We start from the raw sequence: 22,738 nt of genomic DNA on the forward strand, positions 1-22,738 counted from the left end.
TATTTTCACAATTAAAAACATAGGGCTCTATACGTTCTTGGTCCATATTCATCATTCTCCTCCAGTAACGAATCAAGCATATATCTTGTCGTACACTTAGTTGCAGGGTTCCATCCCATGTCACCAATAACTTCTTCATTAGCCTCGACTTCAATAGCCTAGACCTAGGTCAAATCTCATAGCACGGTTTTGTATATTGCGTTGATTGATGAATAGTCCTCTGTTCCATAGATTGAAATGCCTTAAGTTATAACTGGCCAAATTAATGCATCGTACAGTTTGGTAAATGTTTTGAAACCGAGTTGCCTAATCGGTAACAATAGGTCTACCTTCGCGGTTTGTTCAGACTCTATTTGAGGCAGACGTCTGCGTTCTTGAGTCTTTTTACATGTAAACAGTTAACTACTGGGCGTACTTGCAACCTATGTTACACGAGACATGCTTAGTTGTCGACAGTTGATATCTTGTGCTAGTTTAGTCCACAATCTCAAACATCAGACAACTATCTCGTTGTAAAGATATATAATAACTATAAAAACATTCAATTAAGTCTTCATTTATTAGTCACGTGATCAAAGCGGGCCCGGGTAACGTGACGGGTACCCGGGTCCAACTCATTACCCACCCGTCCCGGATACCCGGGTTACCCGTCCCAGCCATAGTTTCGGCCGATGACATTGGCAGAGGTACCTGCGATTGCGATTGTCGTTTTCTCATCCTGACCTTGTCGTTTCAGCCTGTTGACTCTAAATAACTACTCTAAATAACTATTGTCGTTTCAGCCTGTTGACTCTAAATAACTACGTCGTTTGCTGACTCTAAATAATTACGGTTGTCGTTTCGGCGCATGACAGGAATCTCTGCCATTGTTGCTCGTTCATCTGTTCCGCGATGCTCCCATAACAAATGGTGGTTATCTGTTATTAAAATCACGTATAATTTGAGACGAAAATAGCAAACTGTTGATACACTAATTGTACTGAGTAATAATTCTGTACACAAAAGCCATATTTAGGTACCCCATGAAGAAGTGAGTGTAGTGTCTTGCTGCTCTTGCTAAACACTTGGAAGAAATATCTGATGTTCACTGACCTGTCATAATCTACAAATAATATGCTATGAAAATGTTAAGGATTGTAAAGTCCAGTTGAACGAGGCTACCCTTGTGGTCGAGAGCAGATCAGTAGTTCCTAGAGATGTTAAGAGATGGTACTTCTTCTGAGCCTGTTTGACCCGTGATGATCCCTGGTAGAATTTATCTTCAGCAACCCATCGCTTGTCGTAAGAGGCGAGTAACGGAACTGGGTGGTCAGGTTTGCTGACGTGGTTGACACATGTCACTGTATCCCAATTGCGTAGACCTAAGCTTATGATGTTGATCACTGGATTGTCTGGTCTAGACTCGATTATTTACAGACCGCCGCCATATAGCTGGAATATTCAAACTCAAACTCAAACTCTTTATTCTCCACAAACTGCTGAGTGCGGCGTAAGACTAAACTTACTCACTCACTGAACCTGTTTGATGATGGGCAAAGGGGGAGGAAACAAGAACTGGTCGGCTTGGAGTGTTGCATGCTGGTTGTAAAGTGCACGCACCCACTTGCATATATGTCGCTACAAAAGTGCACTAATCCTGTAGGTTAAACCTGGTATTCAGTTCACCTCACTTCACCCCTCTTCACCTCACATCATCCCACTTCACCTTCACCTGAATGAATGTTGTTGTAATTATATATCCCAACGCAGCATGAGATATCTGGCCCTAACAGTCACCTCTACAGATTATATCATGTAGAATCAAAATTATATTAGTGCCGGGTGGTAGGGTAGCCTAGTGGTTAAAAGCGTTCGCTCGTCACGCCGAAGACCCGGGTTCGATTCCCCACATGGGTACAATGTGTGAAGCCCATTTCTGGTGTCCCCCGCTGTGATATTGCCGGAATAGTGCTACAAGCAGCGTACAACTAAACTCACTCACTCACTGTATTAGTGCCGTGGAGAGGCATCGCTGTCACAACTACAAATAAGTTGGAAAAACTCTTAACCTATACTTTGGTACTTACATCTTAAAACATTACAAGTGGGCAAGTAAAGCCTTTAATCTACGCTCGGCTGGCTGAAGACATACACCAGAAACTGTGATGTTTTACGCCGCACTCAGCAATATTTAAGCTATGCGACGGCGGTAGATAAACAGTTTAGTCTAGACCAGAACATCCAGTGATCGATGTTGTCAGGGTGCGATGTCACACAATCAAACAAGTCTTCGAGTCTGAAGGAGCGCTGGAGTAGCCTCGTGGTTAAAGCGTTCGTTCGTCACGCCGAAGACCGGGGTTCGGTCCCAGTTGGGTACAATCTGTTTGAGCCCATTTCTGGTGTCCCTCATCGTGATATTGCTGGAATACGTATATTGCTAAAAGCGGCGCAAAACTAATCTCACTCACTCCTAGAGTCTAACCAGCCAATCCACTTTAGTCACTTCTTTCGAGAAACCCACGGGAACCGATTCTAACCCGGAATCATTAGGGGGTGAGAAACTGTCTACATCTAGTACAATGACATGAATGTATAGCTTTACATTTGTACATTCATATCCTACTAATTTGTGAGACCTTGATTTTTAAGAAGAATATTTCAGCTATCATTTCATAACATTTTTGCAAATCAAAACGCGGAAGGTTTACTTTTTATTTAACCAAAATAAATAAATGATCACCAGATTCGGGTCAGCTCTGGTAACAGTGACGTGTTGCAGATATCGATGTATAGTATATGTACGACCATCATAACTCCATTGTGTAAGATCTTGGGGTAATTATGAAACGTATATGTTTGGCAACTACCTGCGACATGCACAACATTGATTTGGCTCGAAAAACAACAGGTATCCGCATGATCATTAAGACAAATCGTACGTTTCCCCTATTTATCAGACGACATATGTCAAGTCAGTTTGTGGCATAGTATTAAGTGTTGTGACGCCATTGAAGTTCCTTGATTATAATCTTCACCAAATACCTTCATCACCCTACATGTTGCCTGTTATTGCGACATGGGTTGTCTCCCGTTCACATTTCAACCATCGCCCGACACGCAACCCATTGTATACATGGTACAGGTAACCAGACTTATTTCTATAGCTTGAGTCACCGCATGTACACCCCTCAGAGTCTCAGACGTACGCTATTAGTAATCAAATCCTCATTAAGAGGATTAACAGATTAATGTTTTGCTGAAATAGGCTTTATTAGACCTCGAATTAATCCAATATTAAATGCTACATTTAACCCGCAACTGCGACGTGAAGCGTTATTCTGAAGGAAGCAAGTGCTGCAGTGTGTGTACTCAGATCGGAGGGCTCATCCACGGAGGGGCACAGTAAGGTAAAGTTTTACCTTATTCTGAAGGAAGCAAGTGCTGCAGTGTGTGTACTCAGGATCGGAGGGCTCATCCACGGAGGGGCACAATAAGGTAAAGTTTTACCTTCTTCTTTCACCGAGCGGTGTTCAGCGGCCTTGAACAGATAACGTTCACTTCCAAATTGTGTATTTTGTTCAGCATACAACTATTGATAGATCACATGTGTCATGATCCTTCTATAAGATAACAGGTTACATTATATTTTAATAGGGTCATTGACTCTGAGTGAAATTACTTGGAAATATTATGCATCCACATCTATCGGGAATAGAAATGCGTGATGTATTAAGGCGATCTGAGTGCTTTACCTGGTCTGTGTGTGATGTATTAAGGCGAGCTGAGTGCTTTACCTGGTCTGTGTGTGATGTATTAAGGCGAGCTGAGTGCTTTACCTGGTCTGTGTGTGATGTATTAAGGCGAGCTGAGTGCTTTACCTGGTCTGTGTGTGATGTATTAAGGCGAGCTGAGTGCTTTCACCTGGTCTGTGTGTGATGTATTAAGGCGAGCTGAGTGCTTCACCTGGTCTGTGTGTGATGTATTAAGGCGATCTGAGTGCTTTACCTGGTCTGTGTGTGATGTATTAAGGCGAGCTGAGTGCTTTACCTGGTCTGTGTGTGATGTATTAAGGCGAGCTGAGTGCTTTACCTGGTCTGTGTGTGCTGCTTACATGTTACATACAAACATGTCGGTGTAAAAACCTGATGGCTCCAATTATTTTTGTATCAGGATATCGTTCAAATAATTATTATATCAACATGTAATTGCGTAAAGTTAATTTATTGCCATCTCCACAAATATGCTGTTAAAAGAAACAACATAAATATTCCATAGAGACATCACCGACAGGGAGGCTCTGATGAAACACATGTTGGTAGAAATCCTCCCTCAGGTCACATTCAAGGCGTTGTCCTCATCAAATATATAACATTAACCTGTATGAATGGTCTGCAACCTTCTAGGTACAGCATGAATAACTGTTGACTTTGTTCACGTTGTTAACATACCCGTAGCCTAGATGTGGGAGGCGCCTGAAGCCATCACTTCAGTACGTGTAACCTACAATCAGCTCCAAAGGATTCAGCTCCGACCTACTGCACAAGTTTATTACAAATGTCATGGGATGCTGCGTCGAGTTCAATGTTATTGAATAGCGTCGTGCTTGTGTATTCTATGTGCCTGTTTATAGGGATATCTCACGCATATTACCATGCCGCAGTTCAACACTCAGACAGATTATACTGAACCCGAGTCGAATAGTCCCCATTTTCCACGCTTAAAGTTGTACAACAACTGTAACTGCATCGGAACACTTATTATTCACATGTGTAATTTATGTTGATATTTCCCGTGTGAAGATCCTGGTTGGAACGGGTCTTCAGGACCCATGATGGTCACAAAAGGCGACTAACGGATCGGGTGGTTAGTTGGCCTACCTGATTCCTGTGATTGTATCCCATTTGCGCAAATCAATATTCATGATGTCAATCACTGGATTGTCATGTCCAGACTCAATTATGCATGTTCGGCCATCGTCGAGCTGGAATATTGCTGTTTGAGGCAATAAACAGCAAACAAACAAATCATACTGATATTATGTTTTAACAGAAATGAAAGAAGAAGAATGGACGGATCGGTGCGAGAGGTATTTCACGTCAATAGCTGACAACGAAAAGCAGGTTCTTTCACAGGCTGAAGCAAAGTCGACTAGCGTTCCTTCTGTGGAGAAAGGGGAGCGGAAAGAGAAGGGGGATACATACTCCACCGTGATACAATGGATGTCTCTCATGGATTTACACGGTGCGGCGCTGGCTGGGAACTCAAAGTCAGTCCCAGTTAAGATTTTTTGGTTGTGTGTGTGTGCGACAGGGATAGCTACTCTGTCCTATCTTATTTCCGATAGAGTCGCACATTACAAGAACAATGATTCACATTTCGTTCTTGTTTCATCCGACACAGTAGCACCAGCGTTGCATATCCCTTTGACAATTACGGTGTGTAACATAAATTTGTTAAGAAAATCAACGCTGAAAGGCACTCGTTTTGAGAGTTTATTGGACATTGAGAACCACGCAGAAAATGTGTCGTTGCCATTTCGAGACCTGAGGAAAGACGTTGAAGAGGATATCCTGAAGGATACCAAACTTCAACAGTTTGGCCGTTCATTCAAACTGTCGCCCTTGATCGAAAGCACAAGGGGTGAGTTTGAGGCATTCCGGGGGATGTTGTCCCCAACTGACTGGGAGATGCTGTACCAGAATGCTGTGGACGGTGACATGGAAAGCTTACGACGTGCGTTACGTTTGAGTCGGGAGGAATTACTCCGCCACGGCGTCAGGGTCGACGACGACATCGTGCACTGCTGGAAAGATGGGAAGGCTTGTGTATCGGGGTGAGAGGATATTTCAGTTACAGTGTGAGATTGGATACAATGCTTTCTTATAAAATATAATTACGTTAAAACGGAAAAATTAAATAAGTGTGTTTAATGAGTGTGCTGATAGTTTTGTCTGTAACTGAAATGTTGGAACTAATGAACGTCAATACTCAACCATTAACCCCTCAAACAGTGAACGGTTGTATTTTATAATTAGATTCTCAACTAATTAACAGCTGTGTTTTATAACAAAACCATTAACTAATTAACAGTTCTAATTAATGATTTAACTCATGAACAAATGCAATGATAATTAAATTATCAACTAATGAACTGTTGTAAGTGAAAGTTCACTGAATAAATGAAAACCTAATCAATGCTACAGTCGATTTCAATGTATGTACACATGCGATGTATCTTATTGTCAATATATCTAATATATGTAAATTTTCGTTTGCTAACATATGTGATGAAAGTCTAAATTATGATATATATCAACTTGGAAAGTTCTACAGATATGCAACTATTATTAATGTAAGCGATGTTTCGGTGTAGATGCTAACACCGTTATCAAGCCACATGGTAGATATCGGCCCAGCAGGGACGTTCGCAAATACAGTGATGTCAAAACACTTTCATGGAGAACACATTCCTGGCGACTGGGATCTTATTGTTTGGGTGATTCGTGGAGTTTGTATTGAAGTCGTACATGTTGTGTGTCAGTCACCACGTCAACGACGGGAACAATACAGGATTAAATCTATAGTAATTGGCACCTGCGTAGCTTTACAGTATCGAGCTAGGCTCAGGTATTACACGCTAAATGGCATTTAGATTATGCGATTACATCTTCAGGCTAATCGGTCCTAATAAATCACCGTGATGAGTGACTATATAGTTAATCGGATGATAGGATAAGCGTATATACGGACATAGAAATGTATTAGACCATCTTTATTATGGAATGTGATAACCTAGTATATCACTGTCGACCAGACCATCTTTATTATGGAATGTGATAACCTAGTATATCACTGTCGACCAGACTATTTTATTATGGAATGTGATAACCTAGTATATCACTGTCGACCAGACTATTTTTATTATGGAATGTGATAACCTAGTATATCACTGTCGACCAGACCATCTTTATTATGGAATGTGATAACCTAGTATATCACTGTCGACCAGACCATCTTTATTATGGAATGTGATAACCTAGTATATCACTGTCGACCAGACTATTTTTATTATGGAATGTGATAACCTAGTATATCACTGTCGACCAGATATCATCTTTATTATGGAATGTGATAACCTAGTATATCACTGTCGACCAGACTATTTTTATTATGGAATGTGATAACCTAGTATATCACTGTCGACCAGACCATCTTTATTATGGAATGTGATAACCTAGTATATCACTGTCGACCAGACCATCTTTATTATGGAATGTGATAACCTAGTATATCACTGTCGACCAGACCATTTTATTATGGAATGTGATAACCTAGTATATCACTGTCGACCAGACCATCTTTATTATGGAATGTGATAACCTAGTATATCACTGTCGACCAGACCATCTTTATTATGGAATGTGATAACCTAGTATATCACTGTCGACCAGACCATCTTTATTATGGAATGTGATAACCTAGTATATCACTGTCGACCAGACCATGTTTATTATGGAATGTGATAACCTAGTATATCACTGTCGACCAGACCATCTTTATTATGGAATGTGATAACCTAGTATATCACTGTCGACCAGACTATTTTTATTATGGAATGTGATAACCTGGTATATCACTGTCGACCAGACCATCTTTATTATGGAATGTGATAACCTAGTATATCACTGTCGACCAGACCATGTTTATTATGGAATGTGATAACCTAGTATATCACTGTCGACCAGACCATGTTTATTATGGAATGTGATAACCTAGTATATCACTGTCGACCAGACCATCTTTATTATGGAATGTGATAACCTAGTATATCACTGTCGACCAGACTATTTTTATTATGGAATGTGATAACCTAGTATATCACTGTCGACCAGACCATCTTTATTATGGAATGTGATAACCTAGTATATCACTGTCGACCAGACCATCTTTATTATGGAATGTGATAACCTAGTATATCACTGTCGACCAGACCCTTTATTATGGAATGTGATAACCTTTATTATCATTTTTATTATGGAATGTGATAACCTAGTATATCACTGTCGACCAGACTATTTTTATTATGGAATGTGATAACCTAGTATATCACTGTCGACCAGACCATCTTTATTATGGAATGTGATAACCTCGACCAGTATATCACTGTCGACCAGACTATTTTATTATGGAATGTGATAACCTAGTATATCACTGTCGACCATCTTTATTATGGAATGTGATAACTAGTATATCATCTTTATTATGGAATGTGATAACCTAGTATATCACTGTCGACCAGACCATCTTTATTATGGAATGTGATAACCTAGTATATCACTGTCGACCAGATGGAATGTGATAACCTAGTATATCACTGTCGACCAGACTATTTTATTATGGAATGTGATAACCTAGTATATCACTGTCGACCAGACTATTTTTATTATGGAATGTGATAACCTAGTATATCACTGTCGACCAGACCATCTTTATTATGGAATGTGATAACCTAGTATATCACTGTCGACCAGACCATCTTTATTATGGAATGTGATAACCTAGTATATCACTGTCGACCAGACCATCTTTATTATGGAATGTGATAACCTAGTATATCACTGTCGACCAGACCATCTTTATTATGGAATGTGATAACCTGGTATATCACTGTCGACCAGACTATCTTTATTATGGAATGTGATAACCTAGTATATCACTGTCGACCAGACCATCTTTATTATGGAATGTGATAACCTGGTATATCACTGTCGACCAGACCATCTTTATTATGAATGATAACCTAGTATATCACTGTCGACCAGACCATTTTTATTATGGAATGTGATAACCTAGTATATACTGTCGACCAGACTATTTTTATTATGGAATGTGATAACCTAGTATATCACTGTCGACCAGACCATCTTTATTATGGAATGTGATAACCTAGTATATCACTGTCGACCAGAGTATATCGACCTTTATTATGGAATGTGATAACCTAGTATATCACTGTCGACCAGACCATCTTTATTATGGAATGTGATAACCTAGTATATCACTGTCGACCAGACCATCTTTATTATGGAATGTGATTTATTATGGAATGTGATAACCTAGTATATCACTGTCGACCAGACCATCTTTATTATGGAATGAATGTGATAACCTAGTATATCACTGTCGACCAGACCATCTTTATTATGGAATGTGATAACCTAGTATATCACTGTCGACCAGACTATTTTATTATGGAATGTGATAACCTAGTATATCACTGTCGACCAGACCATCTTTATTATGGAATGTGATAACCTAGTATTCACTGTCGACCAGACTATTTTTATTATGGAATGATAACCTAGTATATCACTGTCGACCAGACCATCTTTATTATGGAATGTGATAACCTAGTATATCACTGTCGACCAGACCATCTTTATTATGGAATGTGATAACCTAGTATATCACTGTCGACCAGACCATTTTTATTATGGAATGTGATAACCTAGTATATCACTGTCGACCAGACCATCTTTATTATGGAATGTGATAACCTGGTATATCACTGTCGACCAGACCATCTTTATTATGGAATGTGATAACCTGGTATATCACTGTCGACCAGACCATCTTTATTATGGAATGTGATAACCTAGTATATCACTGTCGACCAGACCATGTTTATTATGGAATGTGATAACCTAGTATATCACTGTCGACCAGACCATTTTTATTATGGAATGTGATAACCTAGTATATCACTGTCGACCAGACTATTTTTATTATGGAATGTGATAACCTAGTATATCACTGTCGACCAGATTTTTATTATGGAATGTGATAACCTAGTATATCACTGTCGACCAGACTATTTTATTATGGAATGTGATAACCTAGTATATCACTGTCGACCAGACTATTTTATTATGGAATGTGATAACCTAGTATATCACTGTAACCAGACTATTTTTATTATGGAATGTGATATAGTATATCACTGTCGACCAGACTATTTTTATTATGGAATGTGATAACCTAGTATATCACTGTCGACCAGACCATCTTTATTATGGAATGTGATAACCTAGTATATCACTGTCGACCAGACCATCTTTATTATGGAATGTGATAACCTAGTATATCACTGTCGACCAGACCATCTTTATTATGGAATGTGATAACCTAGTATATCACTGTCGACCAGACCATATTTTATTATGGAATGTGATAACCTAGTATATCACTGTCGACCAGACCATCTTTATTATGGAATGTGATAACCTAGTATATCACTGTCGACCAGACCATCTTTATTATGGAATGTGATAACCTAGTATATCACTGTCGACCAGACCATCTTTATTATGGAATGTGATAACCTAGTATATCACTGTCGACCAGACTATTTTTATTATGGAATGTGATAACCTAGTATATCACTGTCGACCAGACTATTTTTATTATGGAATGTGATAACCTAGTATATCACTGTCGACCAGACTATTTTTATTATGGAATGTGATAACCTAGTATATCACTGTCGACCAGACTATTTTTATTATGGAATGTGATAACCTGTCGACCAGACTATTTTATTATGGAATGTGATAACCTAGTATATCACTGTCGACCAGACCATTTTTATTATGGAATGTGATAACCTAGTATATCACTGTCGACCAGACCATCTTTATGTATGGAATGTGATAACCTAGTATATCACTGTCGACCAGACCATTTTATTATGGAATGTGATAACCTAGTATATCACTGTCGACCAGACCATCTTTATTATGGAATGTGATAACCTAGTATATCACTGTCGACCAGATCTTTATTATGGAATGTGATAACCTAGTATATCACTGTCTATTTTTATTATGGAATGTGATAACCTGGTATATCACTGTCGACCAGACCATCTTTATTATGGAATGTGGAACTGTGACTATCTTTATTATGGATAACCTAGTATATCACTGTCGACCAGACCATCTTTTATTATGGAATGTGATAACCTAGTATATCACTGTCGACCAGACTATCTTTATTATGGAATGTGATAACCTAGTATATCACTGTCGACCAGACTATTTTATTATGGAATGTGATAACCTAGTATATCACTGTCGACCAGACCATCTTTATTATGGAATGTGATAACCTAGTATATCACTGTCGACCAGACCATTTTATTATGGAATGTGATAACCTAGTATATCACTGTCGACCAGACATATTATTTATTATGGAATGTGATAACCTAGTATATCACTGTCGACCAGACCATTTTTATTATGGAATGTGATAACCTAGTATATCACTGTCGACCAGACTATTTTTATTATGGAATGTGATAACCTAGTATATCACTGTCGACCAGACTATTTTTATTATGGAATGTGATAACCTAGTATATCACTGTCGACCAGACTATCTTTTATTATGGAATGTGATAACCTAGTATATCACTGTCGACCAGACTATTTTTATTATGGAATGTGATAACCTAGTATATCATCACTGTCGACCAGACTATTTTTATTATGGAATGTGATAACCTAGTATATCACTGTCGACCAGACTATTTTATTATGGAATGTGATAACCTAGTATATCACTGTCGACCAGACTATTTTATTATGGAATGTGATAACCTAGTATATCACTGTCGACCAGACTATTTTTATTATGGAATGTGATAACCTAGTATATCACTGTCGACCAGACTATTTTATTATGGAATGTGATAACCTAGTATATCACTGTCGACCAGACTATTTTTATTATGGAATGTGATAACCTAGTATATCACTGTCGACCAGACTATTTTTATTATGGAATGTGATAACCTAGTATATCACTGTCGACCAGACTATTTTATTATGGAATGTGATAACCTAGTATATCACTGTCGACCAGACTATTTTATTATGGAATGTGATAACCTAGTATATCACTGTCGACCAGACTATTTTATTATGGAATGTGATAACCTAGTATATCACTGTCGACCAGACTATTTTTATTATGGAATGTGATAACCTAGTATATTCCTTAGCTGCTGCAGTGTTACTTATGTTTAAAAGAAGAAAATTATTATAACATATGATATTACACCATCCATCTTATCTCTAAGTTTTACTATGTGTGTATAGGGATTTATTTTATCTATGCATTGTTTAATGGATTTTATGTGTCTCAAGGCCTGTAAAGGCCGGGCAGATGTTTCATATGTGATACAGAAGATTTTATATATTATGTAAACTCTCTCTCTCTCTCTCTCTCTCTCTCTCTCTCTCTCTGTATTTCGATAAGCTTGGTGGAACATAGACAATTATTTCAGGCGACAAACTGAAAGACTGAAGAAAGATATTTTTAGATTGAAAATTAATGCACTATAGACGAATTTATAAGAATATGGATTGTACTTGAAACTGTTACAAGAGTCAAATCTGTATTGACTATGAAGTAACTGTGAAAGTATAAATCTACACCCCTTAAATAGTTTTGGCTGTGAGAAGTACGTATTCTTTTCTGCTACGAGTTGACGAAAATACTGGTCTATTTACCTTGACTATTATTGGTTGCGAGTTGACGAAAGTATTGATCTATATACCTTGACTATTATTGGCTGCGGGTTGACGAAAGTATTGATCTATTTACCTTGACTATTATTGGCTGCGGGTTGACGAAAGTACCGATCTATTTACCTTGACTATTACTGGCTGCGGGTTGACGCAAGAATTGATCTATTTTACCTTGACTATCTATTTACCTTGACTATTACTGGCTGCGGGTTGACGCAAGAACTGATCTATTTAACTTGACTATTACTGGCTGCGGGTTGACGCAAGTACTGATCTATTTACCTTGACTATTCGTCGCAACTATCGTTGAGGATGGTGGACCTTAGTTATTATTTGATATGTATTTAGATTTACTATTTTGGGCTATAAACTCAAGAAAGCAGGAATTGTTATTTGAATTGTTATTGGCTATAAACTGATTTAAGCACGAATCTAATTACTACGTACTTATGAACTGATTTTAACAACCATTTTGATAAATGTACCAATCATTAAACTCAATGTGTTCGTCCTCGCGCCACACTGTGATAGTAAGTGTCTGATGCAATCCGTGAACATGTACTTCAAATAGTCTGTCTGTTTGAGATAGTAGTGACCTGTTTTCTAACCTGCCCGTTATAGTCAATATGCCAATATATTTTCAAGTACTTTATCTACAAAATATATTAATTTTCAGCTGAATTCTAGGAAATTGTATTCTAGAAATAAGGCAAGCACTGTCGGCCAACTTTCACATTCATCGAATATCCCTCATACATTTTAATCATGTACTTTCTTCTTCATAGTAGAAAATAACTCACATGAAGAGAACGTCAAAAAATAAATAAACAAACAAATAAATGCAAAGAGACGATGAATATGTTTATTTGTTGATGGAGTAGCTCATGAAGATGTTGATAAATATAACAAACTAGCCACGTTTGCATTCAACTTGTTTAGCCAAGTACGGTTTTATTTGATAACCCTACCAATCTTATTATGTTGTAGTGAAATGGCGCTGCATAGTGATGGTTTCCATGGCAACTGTTTGGAAATGACTTTGTCAACCCCTGATTCATTGTTTGGTGAGTATCAACATACAGTTGTAAAGTGAGACTCGTATTGTACCATGTATGTACCATGTATGTACCATGTATGTACCATGTATGTACCATGCATGTATTAACACTGTCGTTCTCGAAACCTGTCAGTGTGCTCGTCGGTTCGATTCCCAGATCCGCTCTGCTTATGGTTCAATATGGAAAACTAGTATTACACCGGTCCTGCTACTTTCTTCAGACTTGAAACAGTGTTTAGTGTTTGATAGTATCTAGTAAAAGGGAGCATATACAAGTAACATTTTGCCAACACTGAAACATTCTGTGTTGATTCGCAATGATAGCAATGAAGTGTCGTAAAATATTGCACGTAAACTGTTCATAATATCGCCTGTAAGCCTCGCGAAGCGCTAGTTCCGGTACTAAGCTGGATCCCAGTTACTTTTGCACACGCCAACTTGCGATACGGGGAACAGCTTACTTCCGGTACCAGAAAAAGCGTATATTCCAGAACCAGTTCTGGTTCCAAATTGCGCAACCGCCAAATATGACTTTACTAGACCGGACCAAGTGTACAACCATGTTTGGCTGTCACAGCTGTTGACAGTCGTAATAGTTGGCTAATTTGGGGATGGTTAGATCGGAAATTTCTTATTCCTGCAAGGATTGTTGGTTCCTTACTGTCAACTGACAACCATGAGCCCAGTCGAAAAGGTATGAAACGTTGTTTGTCACCGGAAGTACTAAGGTCTCGCGAAGTGCCGTGACCTACATGTGGTCCCTATACGAAACCATTACCAGTGTTAGTCTGTCTGAGAGAAGGGCACATACATCGGTACAGTGGATTCCCCGTCGGTGCTTCACGATACAACGGAACCCTCTATATCCGGACACCAAAGCACTTAAACCTTTACTATAGGCCCTGGTTAGTTATCGATCATCATGCCCGGCCTGCGTAGCATTCAACTCATTTAGAATTTCCAAATTTGAGATTTTGCGCCATTAGGGACTGTTGTCTTCATATATGTGTGGAGTACCTGTCTACTTCAGAAACAGGTTCATGCCATTCTTGGTCATGAAGATTTTAATGTCCAGCACAGTGTCTGGTCCGTCTGAAACAAAGCATGCCGTCAGTCAATGAAAATAGATCATAAGTACATCATACATATGGACAACTCTTTAGTATATACTTTAGTGTCTCTAAAGTGTCATATCGAACAATGTTATGCCCTCTTCCAGTGACACTCCATGCTACATATGCTGAATGTCATTGTGTACATTGTAATGTCAACTGGTAGTGACCAGGATAATCCCACATGGACACCCTGATCTAGAACCGGGGTTGGTACCACCATTAGCAACCAACAACAGCAGGCTTTTATCGCACTCAACAGTATAGAATATAAGGTTCTACATGTGCAGACTTCAAGAGCCCTTCTAAACACAGTTTACTGCACTGCTTGACATTCATGTGTGTTTGCTTCTGAAGAAATGTCTCTTTAGCGGCGTAGCTTATACTCGAAATAAATGAAATTATTGTCCAAGTGTGGTGTATGTCTTTGTCGTTAAGATGCAATTTTTAGATTCTGTTTTTAACCACAATATCCCACAATATAAAGAAAATCAAATATCCTCTGAGTAACCTTCGTGGTTTTATTCATAAGGCAGTTGAGTCCCTTTCATATCTACTTGTACTAACGTGAGTTGAGTTTTCGTCGAAAGGAACTCTTGTGTAGAATTAATTACAAAATTATATATAGAATATAATTTAAAAGCATCTCTTTGTTGTATTAGTATTCTTTCCCGTTTACTTAATACTACATAATTGTTGTGTATGTTCTATACATGCCATTGTATCTTCGCAACAGAGAAAGCCTCTCTAATCTTCAATGCCAGGCCCGGAGACTACCTTGGCCTCATGGCGTCGACAGTAGGGTTCAAGGTCAGAGTTCAAGCTGCTGGATTCAACGATTCGGAGACCGCAGAAGAGTACTTAGTAACGCCCGGAAACAAACTTCAGTTGAATTTACGAAAGGTGAAATACTTCGAAGCACAAAAATATTACATGATACTTTCAATATTGCAATCAGGAAGGTGTTAACGTATAAAACTAAGTCTTTGGGGATTATTATCGGTATTGTGTATATTGTGAGAAAATATACTAACTCAAACCGGTCATTAATCTAATTCATACCATTTCCGGACTAACCGGAAGTAGTATCATGAGCCCCTCTCCTATTGTTGTTGGTAATTAAATTATGTTTACCTTCAGGTGTACGACTTCAGACGTGAGTCTTCCAGTGGTGGACAGGAAAACCGAAAGGTCAGTCATATATGTACAATACCCACGGGGTTGCCTGGTCAGAGTAGGTCCCCAGAACCAATGTCTGGTTTGGTTATATCCCAAAACTTCCACATCCCAATACTACCACACATTGTTAAAACAACAACTCCTCATAACCCCTATGTAGGTAATAGGATAGCCCGGGAAGTACACTGAACTGAAACAACAGATAATGACCTGACTTAACAGAGTAGAGAGTTTAGTAGAGAAGAGAGCAGCTAGTTAACAAATCTGAAATATATATAATATAAATTCAGTATTCTGAATATACAAAACATAAATTCTGCGTACATGTATATTAAAATAAGTAGTTTTACAAACTAACATTTCTAATGAGTGTTGAATTTTTTTATTTATTGCTTAAAAAGGGGCCAACAAGCCAAATAATTCCTTTCAATTCTGATTTGCAAATATAAAGTAATATGTAGCAAAATGAGAATGTGAATTATGCTTACTTGAAGCTCTACTACCAAACATACTTGAAGCTCTACTACCAAACATGCACTTGAAGCTCTACTACCAAACATACTTGAAACATACTTGAAGCTCTACTACCAAACATACTTGCACTACCAAACCCAGGCATAAACACACAAATCAGTCTGAATTAAATAAGGAAATTGATAATGTTATGGTATGGACATTGGCATTAATTGTTATGGTAGTGACACAATAACGGTAGTGACATTTTTAGTAGTAGCCAGTTTTATATGTTTACTTTAAAAGATGATTTAATGAAATTTGTCAGTCAGACATTTTAGAATGTTCAAAGAATATGTAGTATAGGCAAAAGACTGCATGTTACGGCAGTGACACTGTGAAAATCTGTGAAATCTTGGACACTATAGGATATAAGTTCTATATATACGTTCTACATAGACTGTTATATGTAACTAGAAATGATATGTACTTTTGTTAATATCCCTACCTTAATAAAATATATAATTTATTAGTAAGTGATTGTTTGTATTAACTACTGATTAATGGGTTAAACCATTACAGACTGAGGTAATCAGTATGCTAAATTGTGTGCAGTCAACCAGAAATAGTGTTGTTATAAGCTGTGGAAGTTTTGGGATGTGGAATTTTTTTGGAGGACACATGGCATCGGTTCCCAATTGCGCAGATCGATGCTCATGCTGTTGATCACTGGATTGTCTGGTCCTGACTCGATTATTTACAGACCGCCGCCATATAGCTGTAATATTGCTGAGTGCAGCGTAAAACGCACTCACTCACTAATAGCCCTTCATGTTACACCGACATGGATAGTTGTTATGCAATATCTCATCGGTTCTCTATTACTGTTTTATGACGCTTACTGCAGCCATAAACAGCAGTCATTCACTGTCAGTTGAAGTGAAATGGGTTAGGACATCCGGTTCAAGATTAGTGAATTAAGACAGCGTGCTCGTGTCTTCTAATCCAGACCACTGGCGGTTCTGACAGTGCTAACCCACTTAGATACCATGACGCAGTTTTATATGTACGTGACCGGTCTTTATCCACATGATGCCGAGCACCACGTGGGACAAGTACCACTAGTTTTCGGTAGGTCGCGCTCGGGGATCGAACCAACTTTACGTCCGCTTTCCGGGCTGCCACGCTATCCACTAAACCACGTAGGCTGTGGCGCTCACTGTTATAGTGTCTCATGGCATAATGAGTCAATTGACTCTGACTGAATAAAATGATCACATTCCTTCCATAGCTGCATTAACAGTGTATGTGTCTATTTCAGCAGTGCCTTGAGGACTGCCTGGACAACCTGACACGTGACCTGTGCGGCTGTTCTGCGTCCATTGATGACTCACCTGCCGACAGATGCCGGGTAGACCATGAGTACCAATGTACGCTGTATTCCTAGCTCTAAGGCATATTACCTTATTGGATTAACACTATCGAACAAAAGGGTGGCCCAGAGGTTTAGGCTGCTACAGTTCTCTTTGCATAGTTATGTCCCCCTACCGTGGGACAGGATCTGATTATTACGAACTCAAAACCAAAACCTCAAATTTGATTTTATTAAGATAAAAACGAAGTCAAAGGATCCACGTTTGCTTATACTTGTATACCTGTTTAAACCTGCACCACCTCACGCATTCCAACATTAAAGGTCACATGCAACCAAAAAATCAAACATAATTAAAACACAATTATCACTTCTTCATGACATATAATGTACATTGCTGGTTATGAAAAAACATATAAACAAAATTATAAGCGTACAATCGCAAATCAAAAGTGCAATATTGTGTACTTGGGTTTACTTCCCAAGAAACGAAGCAGCCGGGATACCGAACCCAGTCAGAGCGGGTGGGTGTGCACTCAAGTGTAACGGCTGGTTCATTTGCAGATGCCCTCACGGCTTATTGTGTGTGTATATATAGAGATGTTGGGTTTTGTAAATACATGCTCATTTTTTTGTGTATAACATTTTGCAATCAACAGACATCATAACATGTCATGTGTTCAAGTATCACCCCCTGCCTGTCTGTGTAATTACATAGTGTGACAGAGACCGAACTCGGGCCATAAATCAAAGCATTTTGTTTATGGTGTATAGCCTGATTGGTGTTAAGTTCAAATTGCATGTGGTCAGTGATAGCAGCTGTGTATTGAATATTGTCATTAGCAGACAGGCAGGCAGACACACAGGTGTCAATAAAACAAGACATTGTGTTTTGTCTGTGACAACGACATATCTATATCACAGTTAGAAATTCTGTCAACGCTGAATAATTCTTTTAAGTATCGAACTGAGAAGTGACTCGGTAAGAAGAACGTGTGGTGAAATAGACAAATGAAATTGTATAAACAGTTAATTTACTGTCATAACATATAAAAAGCTCGCGCCTGTGAGATATCAACAAAACATTAGAAAAATAGCTCACACCAAAGCCTTCACCGAGTATTCACCGGACAACCCGTTTCCAAGCTGCGCAAACCTATTTCACTGCGCACATGCTATGAGCGCAGCCCAGCTGTTGAAACCCGTTTTCCCCAGAAAAGTCTGGGGAAATTTAGTGAAACGTTTGAACTCCGATTTCGCGCGTTTTTTTTCATCGCGTTATTTTTCAACTTTATAAGTTGAATTTGCATTTTTGACGATTTGTTTCGGTAAGTCCATACCGAAAGGTATCAGAATCTGCAAAGTTGTGTTTTACGTTGCATGTGACCTTTAAGCAAGGCACATCTGATAACATTGAAATACAGTTTCAGAGCGGCTTCAAACCTTACTCACTAACTCACCAAGTATCGTAATGTTACAAGTAGCGGAGAAGAAAGTGTGGCACCATTGTGTCCTCCTCCAGTAATGTCTTCTCTACCTACAGATGTGTGTTCCCGGGTACTGGCGAGGATGAAGACTTCAGGTCAGCTGCCGTGTCCCTGTCCGAATAGTGGCAGGTTTGTACAAGTAGTGACTGACTGACTGACTGAGTTTAGTTTTACGCCGCTTTTAGCAATATTCCAGCAATATCACGGCGGGGGACACCAGAAATGGGCTTAACACATTGTGCCCATGTGGGGAATCGAACCCGGGTCTTCGGCGTGACGAGCCAATTGCGCTTTAACCACTAGGCTACCCCACCGCCCCTGTACAAGTAGTGAACAACGGCAATTAGCAGCAGAGGCGGATCCGTGTGTGTGTGTGTGTGTGTGTGTGTGTGTGTGCGTGCGTGCGTGTGTTTGCGGGGGTGCACCCCCACCAAATCTTAACTGAAGAGCATTTCTCCCTAACCTTTGGACTTTGTGATTTATGTGCAACCCCCCCACCCCCTGAGATTAGCTGTGCAGGGAACTTTTTTATTTATTTGGCTGATAACAAAACACAAACATATACACGTATTTTGTCAATGTGCCGGGCTATTTAGATCGTATCGCAAACCGTATTGTTTGTATGGCGGTGTACCGGAGTACTAGTAATGCCGTACTAATGTAATATCTTAACCTTACCTTGGCAGATCGACAGAAATTTAATTTGAACGTCATCTGTTATAGTTATTCTGTATAATCTCTTGTACTCGTTCGGGAGTGATTGATGGCTACACTTGAGCCTGGTCGGCTACCCAACACCCTTCACCATATGAATTTTGTTTGTTTTACAGAGAGCGTCGCGTTACAACTTCCGGTTCCATCACGACGTGGCCTTCGGAACAACATCAGGTGAGCACATACCTGGCGCTCGTCTGTCGACGCTATGCTGCTAGTTCGTGAATTTTGAAAACATTAAATAAAGAAACAATACGCCGGTTTCTCAAAGACAATAGTCGTGTTGAAAGAATGCATTATCTACCATACTTACCACCTCATCTACCACATCAAACTTATACGCCATGTTCCTTTCTCTTTCTTCTTCGGAGAATATTACAGATGTAGCAAGCCCCCTTACAACAGTATTGTATATTTTGCATGTAACAGTGCAGAAGTAGGTATATTATTCGAACTCGTTTTAAAAGTATCGGAGGGGCGGTTGGACAGCCTAGTGGTTAAAGCGTTCGCTCGTCACGCCTAAGACCAGGGTTCGATTCCCCACATAGGTACAATGTGTGAAACCTATTTCTGATGTCCCCCGCCGTGATATTGCTGGAATATTGATAAAAGCGGCGTAAAACCAAACTCCCTCGCTCGTTTCAAAGTATGGGATCAATGTCTCATTCCTCATACGACATGTAAATCGTCTAAATCCACCAACATGATGTTCAACATGGATATTTTTGTGTGTATTACAGGCCCACTTGATGAAGAATCTGCAAGAGAAAGGTTACTACGGAGATGCTTCCAGTTTAAGGTACATATATGTAAAATGCGATGGATTGAAAAGGTTACGGTAGTGATATTTACAGTACTACCGATGATGTTGCTTATACGTTCATGGTGAAATGGTTGTAGCAGGGCGTTGAGTCATCCCACAGATGACATCCTTACCATGTCAGCTTGCGACGGGGTTAGCCTCTTTGGTCATGTGGACAAGGAGCCCGACTTCGGATCAGAAGGTCCGTGGTTCGAATCCTAGCACGGAACTCGGAAAGTTTATGGCTGCTACATAGTGAGAATGTTCCCATGGTGATATTTGTAGATTAAGCTGTGCGTGCGAGAGTCTAGTTTAACGCCGCACTGAGCAATATTCCAGCTATATGGCGGCGGTCTGTAAATAATCGAGTCTGGACCGGACAATCCAGTGATCAACAGCATGAGCATCGATCTGCGCAATTGGGAACTGATGACATATGTTAACCAAGCCAGCGAGCCTGACCACCCGATCCGACGATGGTTATACCGTCATGGTTCCATACTGAGGAGGTTACCATGGTGATATTTACAGTTTAAAGTAGGACACGTTCATGTTGGTTATATGTAGTAATAATATTACCATGGTGATATGTACAGTTTAAGCAGTCTAAGTAAACTTAGGCTCAGTATTATTCGTTACACTGCTATACTGAGTCTAACAAAACCTTATGGAAGGTCGCGGCAGGTAACCTTTTCAATTGACCAATCAGAACACAACTTACCAAATCGCGAAAGTTGCCATTTGCACATACCTTTTGAACTTTACCTCGAAAAAGGTTTGAGTTGACGTGACATACCTGACGTGGGTTTACGGGTGATATGTTTATGATTAATGGTGCAATATTGAGAAGGCTGCTATGTATGTTTTGAATGTTTAATGCACTCTGGTGCGGTGGGGTATCCCAGTGGTTAAAGTGTTCGCTCGTCACGCCGAAGACCCGGGTTCGATTCCCCACATGGGTACAATGTGTGAAGCCCATTTCTGGTGTCCCCCGCCGTGATATTGCTGGAATTTTGAGGCGTAAAGCCATACTTACTCACTTAATGCACTCTGTGGGGACGTCAGGTGATATGTGCACGGTCAAGTACAACAGCATGAGCACTACATCGCAGTAGGCCTACTTCCTGCACAATCGCCTACCTGTGGGATGTTTAGTTGAGTTAGAGGCGCTGGATAAAGTGGCTTAACTAGTCTGTGCGTGAAGCGCATTCTGCAAGAGACATTTGCACCCAGAAATGGGCACTTATTGTCATCAAGTGGTCGTCATCTTCATTACCATACACGTACAATTACTTCAACAATATGATTGATTGGCCTTACAACAAAACCTGCATTTTAGACTGTAAGCAGGTCCGCCATTGTGTTGCTCACAGGAGTGCGGACTCGACCGGAAACACACCCATTACGCCTCGCGGAGGGACACAAAGGATTCATACCTCACTACTGCCTCGTGGTGCCTTCCGCTTCTCTTAAAGACGTACTATCACAATCTATGTCAGCAGATTTGCTGCGTTCGTTATGACACACAGTCCCTGGTTTATTTTAGAACGAAATATACGTTTATGGAAACTATCTTCGTGTCAGAGTATCGTGGAGGAGGTTATCGTTTTAATGACCTGGGTGACAGTAATGAACATATTGCTATGATTAACTTTATTCAAAGGGGCGGTGGGGTAACTTAGTGGTTATAGCGTTCGCTCGTCACGCCGAAGTCCCGTGTTCGATTCCCCACATGAGTGCAATGTGTGGGGCCCATTTCTGGTGTCCCCCGCCGTGATATTGCTGGAATATTTCTAAAAGCAGTGTAAAACTAAATTCACTCACCTTTATTCATATTTAGTTAAGGTTATTTCAAATATCTTGTATTTATTATAACTGAAGTTGAGATGAAGTACATCTGATTCTTTAAGGTACCTTTGATTTCTCGAACATTGTTAAGATATGTCATAACGTCTGACTGAATTCGTTAGTTAATATATTCCAACCGGAA

The 22,738-nt window shown here is 39.5% G+C and overlaps 1 protein-coding gene across 1 annotated transcript in view; it reads left to right on the top strand.

The window, feature by feature from the left end:
- The first annotated feature begins 3,152 nt into the window (after window positions 1-3,152).
- LOC124279935 overlaps window positions 3,153-22,738 on the top strand; it is a 28,033-nt gene continuing 8,447 nt past the window's right edge. Inside the window, exons 1-9 of the mRNA XM_046715814.1 lie at window positions 3,153-3,386; window positions 5,029-5,812; window positions 13,560-13,636; window positions 15,478-15,644; window positions 15,882-15,932; window positions 17,695-17,803; window positions 19,289-19,361; window positions 20,063-20,120; window positions 20,687-20,745. Of these exons, the coding sequence (XP_046571770.1) occupies window positions 5,031-5,812; window positions 13,560-13,636; window positions 15,478-15,644; window positions 15,882-15,932; window positions 17,695-17,803; window positions 19,289-19,361; window positions 20,063-20,120; window positions 20,687-20,745 (1,376 nt within the window). The 5' untranslated portion in view covers window positions 3,153-3,386; window positions 5,029-5,030. The remainder of the gene's footprint in view (window positions 3,387-5,028; window positions 5,813-13,559; window positions 13,637-15,477; window positions 15,645-15,881; window positions 15,933-17,694; window positions 17,804-19,288; window positions 19,362-20,062; window positions 20,121-20,686; window positions 20,746-22,738) is intronic.

Source organism: Haliotis rubra, unplaced genomic scaffold (genome assembly GCF_003918875.1).
Source record: "Haliotis rubra isolate DU_JTF1 unplaced genomic scaffold, ASM391887v1 Scf107, whole genome shotgun sequence".
Classification (NCBI taxonomy): domain Eukaryota; kingdom Metazoa; phylum Mollusca; class Gastropoda; order Lepetellida; family Haliotidae; genus Haliotis; species Haliotis rubra.